This window comes from Zingiber officinale, chromosome 8B (assembly GCF_018446385.1).
Source record: "Zingiber officinale cultivar Zhangliang chromosome 8B, Zo_v1.1, whole genome shotgun sequence".
In the NCBI taxonomy this organism is placed as follows: domain Eukaryota; kingdom Viridiplantae; phylum Streptophyta; class Magnoliopsida; order Zingiberales; family Zingiberaceae; genus Zingiber; species Zingiber officinale.
Window position 1 is genome coordinate 37,336,852 of NC_056001.1, and position 5,724 is coordinate 37,342,575.

General features: G+C 34.7%; 1 protein-coding gene across 1 annotated transcript; it reads left to right on the forward strand.

Moving 5' to 3' along the window:
* Positions 1 to 2,231: 2,231 nt before the first annotated feature.
* On the forward strand, positions 2,232 to 5,724 carry LOC122014870 (scarecrow-like protein 21). The gene is made up of 3 exons (XM_042571360.1): positions 2,232 to 2,264; positions 2,443 to 2,543; positions 3,702 to 5,724. The coding sequence occupies exon 3, from the start codon at positions 3,828 to 3,830 to the stop codon at positions 5,439 to 5,441; it is 1,614 nt and encodes a 537-aa protein (XP_042427294.1). The 5' UTR covers positions 2,232 to 2,264; positions 2,443 to 2,543; positions 3,702 to 3,827; the 3' UTR covers positions 5,442 to 5,724.

A 5,724-nucleotide genomic window follows, 5' to 3' on the forward strand; every position in this document is an offset into this window, starting at 1 on the left:
AAAGTAAAATTTCTTTCCCCTCTAATTCTATCAAGAACCTTAACTCGAACTTCCAAACAACCGTTGCGGCATCATCGTAAACACCTACAAATCTTTCGCCTCTTCCTTAAAGTAATTAAGTCCTTATAAGTTCTCTTTCACAATAACTTAAATTCACTTAACCATTCATTATCAAATTTTCTTCTTCATCATCTCTTTCAATGATTTAAAAACAAAAAGAAAACTGTAAATTGTCTCTACGATCATTCTCACACAATGACGTAACAAAAAGTCATTACAATATGTATGAACTTGAAAGTAATCAACATCCATCAATTTTGAGATGTTTAGTTGTTTTGTTAAACAGCTACTGTGCCAAAATGATGCTAATAAACTGTGTGGGATATACTAACTAAAGACTCATATAATCATATAAAAATCCTTATTGTGATATTTAAATGCTTAAAGTTTTGCCAAAAATCTATTAGCCAAGTTATTATATACAATCTATCATTGCATATTAGTCCGTTAGCGCTAAATTGATGTTGTTCGTTGGAGTATGAGATGATATCGCTCATCCTAAGTGATCCAGTATCGTCAATCCTACGATAAAATATAGACAGATAAATTACAGAGGCATTTTACCAGGGCCGTCTCAAGATTCCTTGAGGCCCTAAGCAAAAAAATTAAAAAACAAAATTTTTTAATATATTTTTAAATTTCTTTAACATTTTTCATTTAGATTTGGGACCGAAAATAATAATTTTTTTAAAAATTTAAAATTAGTTATTAAAACGAATTAAATATTATTTTTTTAAAAAAACTAATTTTTGATATAAAATTTAGTTTTCTGACGGGTTTTTTGATAATAATTTTATTTTTTATTAATAAAATTATTAAATTATTTAATCTTTTTAGTTAGAATGTAAAATAGACTTTAATAATTTTAATTTTAAAAAATTTATTTTTGCTAATGTATTTTACTTTGTATTTTATGATAAAAAAATTTCTAATTCATATTATTATCGAGAAATAAAAAGAAAGAGCGAGGAAGAAATATTATCGGCAAAAGAAGAGAAGGATGTTCTCTCCGAGTATCATCGGTGAGGAAGAAGAAACATGCAAAATCGCTGATGAAAAAAAGAAAAGGGCACAATGCATTGATGAGAGAACTATTAAGATTTTTAAGAAATATTGAGGAGAAAAAAATTCATTAGTTTTTATAAGAATAGTAGTACTAATTGCAAAATAAAATGGGAATCGTAGTAATAATAAAAAAAGAAAGAAATATGTCAATTTAAAAATGAATTATATTTAAGGCAGAATAAAATCTCATATAAAATTATGGTAGACAATTAATGAGGAAATAAAGATATCTACAATGTATAAATTGGAATCGATAATAAATTAATTGACAAGGTGTCATTAATGAATTAGCAAGACATTTATAATTAATTAATATTAATGATGCTAATTTAATTTTTTCAATATCTTTAATTAATTAAGGAATAGGTCCCAATAAAATTGGAGCCTTAGACATAGATTTTAATGGCTTATGCCTTGAGCCGGGCATGTATTTTACCCTAGATAACGACCCTTTAAATGAAAAGATCATATATCTAACAAGATATTTTACCTCCGTTTAAAATTGACCTTAAAATTTATTAAAACAAATACAATATACGTGGACAAGAGTGATATTGAATATTGGTTGCGAAGACCGACACCAATAGTCAAGTTATTTTTTACAACTTGCAATGCCTGACAGGGTTATTGAAATGTATAGTAGCTTTAAGATAATTAACTAACAGTTAAGCTATTTCAATTTTTTGCCAAAACATATGCTAAACAATATGTATTATATCTAATCCTTTCTTTGGAGAAAGGTGAGGTTTTTCCAAAAAAAAATTAAAAATTAAAAAAAATAAAGGGAGATTCGATTTGTACAAAACTATTAAGAGTTTAATTTAAAAATAATTGCTCTAATAATAAAATTGTGCATGTGATTTTCTTCCCTGATTATTTTGTTTTATATTGGATCAAAAATATTTCATCAAATTCGATTCAGCATAATCGAACCTTACTCAAACACGCAGTCGTTTTTGCACCACCAATTTAAGTTTAAATTATTCCAGAAAGTACAATTTGTAATGAAAATAAAATTCCAAATTTGACCAGAAAGTACAAATCATAAATGGCGTTGTTGAAGGAGGAGGAGGAGGAAGAAGGCAGGGAACTTCCCTCTCACTCACACAAATGCAGATGGAGATGGGACGCGGGATTGGGTAGGCCATTCCATCTGTTATTTATTAAATTTCTCCTTTTAAAATATCTTATGAACAATTTTTAATACTTATTCTGAGAAATTGGGTTGGAGCAAATTGCCCATTTTCATTATCCTATTTATTTGTTTTCTTTATATAATTAATTCACATCCCTTCATCAACTTGTTCTCTGATGCAGGGCATCGCTTCTTCGTTCTTCTCTGTCTCCTGCCACTGCTTCTACTTCTTCTTCGAATTCTTTCTTGGATGTATTCAACTGGAATCTCAAATCCTACCCAGGTATGTTGACGCCTAAGCTACTTTAGATGCTTAATTGGCAGAGGATACTTCGAGTATTCAGAGACGTGGGATGTTCTTGTTGACCAAATTTCGAACTTTATGTGATTTCTAGCCCTTTTCCCCCTTTATTCCTAAGAAAAACGATTTTTTGGTTCTTGTATGTCGGGATTTTTGGAAGGGGGTTGGCTAAGGTGAGTTGGGCTTTACATGAGATTTCTATTGCTTTTTGGTGTTGATTTGGAAATCCCTCATGGGCGGAGCTGCACTGCCTCTAAATAACGCAGGGATCTTTTCTCCCTATCGCTTTCCCTTTGCCTCGAGGTCTCTTTTGATGCTGTTTCTGTCTTTCTTTCTTTTCTTTCTTCTTTCTCATCATGGTTATGTACATGCCAATATGTGGGTGGAATTATGCATTTGAGATCTTTGAACAATTGTTTTTTTATTTGCCATTTGCTTCCTCCTTTGTGTTTCTTTCATTTTCTGATTATGTCTGTCTTGGTGAATAGTACGGGAGTTGATGGTTTTCATGGTGAATATGCAAATCTTTCTTCCTTTAGCTTTCAGGCACCTTACCCTCGGGTAGGATCAATCATCTAAGTGAAACGGTTACTAATTTCTGTGTATTTTAGTTGAAACTTACTATGGATCCTGGACTAGGAGTCTAAGACACAACTACTGTTCTTTACACTAGTTCTTTTCTCTAGTAAGTTCAATCACTTGCTTTTGGTACAAAGTTTACTTATTGCTAAGTAAATATGATAATTGTAAAGTGTCACAAAACGTTAGGACGACCAAAAAGGATATATTTTTGGAACTCATTTATCAAACTATAAAAATTAAGCAAAATGATGCCATCAAAAGTTGTTGGATGCTTGTTGATCATTTTTATTGATTTCACCTAATTGATTCCTCTCACATCCTCCTTGTAATCCTCTCCTCTTTTATGCTTTTATGTGGACATCTTGTATATGTGGTACTTATTCGTTCGAGGGAAGTTGTGATGATTTTACTGGTTATTTTGTGTCTTTATCCTACATTTCTCCTGACTATTGAATTTATCACATTAAAATATCTTTTAGTTGTGTGGCTGCTTCAGTTATTAGAACAACAGAAAGAATAAGTTGATGCTCATCCCCCTATGGATATATCTTTTTTCAGATAAATTCTCGTTATGATGTAAGTAGTGGAGAAAATGCAAAGGAGTGTTCACTTGGATGATCTTTCAGTTAATCTTATTCAGATTTGCTAGATTCTTTACAAGCTACATAGTGGTTATGCTTCAGGATGCAAAGATCTGCAAAGTATGCAGCCTTTGACAAACACCAGAAATCACCGTATCAAAACTCCATGCCTTCCGGATACAATGACTCTCAATTTAGGCCTCAAGATCACCAATCCGCAGATTCCTTCACTTCTGAAGATAGATCTCAGCCAAAAACCACTCAATCACAGATCAATCATGTTCAGTTCTGTACTCTGGAGTCCTCGTTAGCAAACACTAATTACACTAGACACCATTCTCCATCTTTTGATTGCACACCTAACAGTGGAAGCCCATTTTCCCCGCAAGATTCTCAGTCTGATAATATCTATGGATCTCCAATTAGTGCTTCTTGTATTACTGAAGACCCAAAGGATCTTAGAAACAGGTTGAAGGAGATAGAGGCTGCTATGCTTGGGCCTGATTCAGATATGGCTGAGATCTTTGAGGACACCTACCTAGGCCATCCATCGCTGGAGCCAGAGAAGTGGAAACAGGCAATGGGAATTCCCAGAGGAGACCTGAAACAACATCTGATAGCCTGTGCTAGAGCTGTTGCAGAGAATGATCTGATTGCTGTTGAATGGCTAATTTCAGAGCTAAAACATATGGTTTCAGTTTCCGGGGAACCGATGCAACGATTGGGAGCATACTTGCTTGAAGGCCTGATTGCTAGATTGGCTTCCTCAGGGAGTTCCATTTACAAATCTTTGAAGTGTAAAGAACCCACTAGTTCGGATCTTCTCTCTTACATGCACCTTCTTTATGAGGTCTGTCCATACTTCAAATTTGGTTACCTGTCTGCAAATGGGGCAATTGCTGAGGCTGTAAAGGATGAAGACATGATTCACATTATTGATTTCCAGATTGCCCAGGGAAGCCAGTGGGTAACACTCATTCAAGCTCTTGCAGCACGACCTGGTGGTCCGCCATGCATTAGAATTACCGGAGTCGATGATTCAAATTCTGCTTATGCACGAGGTGGTGGTTTATATTTAGTGGGTCAGAGGTTGTCACGACTTGCTGAATCTTGCAAAGTGCCCTTTGAATTCCATGGTGCTGCTATTTCAGGCTATGATGTGGAACCTGAGCTTATCAGCATTCGACCTGGGGAGGCAGTGGCAGTGAACTTTCCTTTTCAGCTGCATCACATGCCAGATGAGAGTGTGAACACAAGGAATCACCGGGACAGGCTTATAAGGATGGTTAAGTGCTTCTCTCCCAAGATCGTTACACTTGTCGAACTAGAATCCAACACAAACACTGCTCCTTTTTTTCCTAGATTTCTCGAGACCCTGGACTTCTATACCGCCATGTTCGAGTCAGTAGATGTCACTGTTGCGAGAGACAGCAAAGAGAGAATCAATGTAGAGCAGCATTGCATTGCAAGGGACATAGTTAACATAATTGCTTGTGAGGGGGAGGAAAGAGTGGAGAGACACGAGCTCTATGGGAAATGGAGGTCTCGGTTTATGATGGCAGGGTTCAGACCATGTCCTCTTAGTCCTATGGTTAATGCAACCATCAAGATTCTGTTACAGAACTACTCGGAACACTATTGGCTTGAAGAGCGAGATGGTGTACTTTATCTTGGATGGAAGAATAGGACTCTGGTTGTTTCATGCGCTTGGAGATGAACTTAATGACCTGACAAGCTAAATCTTCAGTTTTTGTTCATGACTATGATGTAGATTGAAAACATCTTTGCTGTTATTAGACTAGAATTTTTGTCTACTTATCGTCGTGAATTGATTGTAAACTGGTCATAAGATGTAGGCATGTAGATGGATTAGCAACGAAGCTATTAAAATGTCTAGAACTGGCTATGATCTGGAGATACTACTTCTGATGTTTTCTTACTGCATTTTAATAGAATTATGGCCAGTTGTAATGGTTGAAAATAATTATGGAATTGTATGA

What these genes read in the sequence shown, in the direction of transcription:
- LOC122014870 (XM_042571360.1), top strand. Translation starts at nt 3,828, where the DNA reads ATGCAAAGATCTGCAAAGTATGCAGCCTTTGACAAACACCAGAAATCA.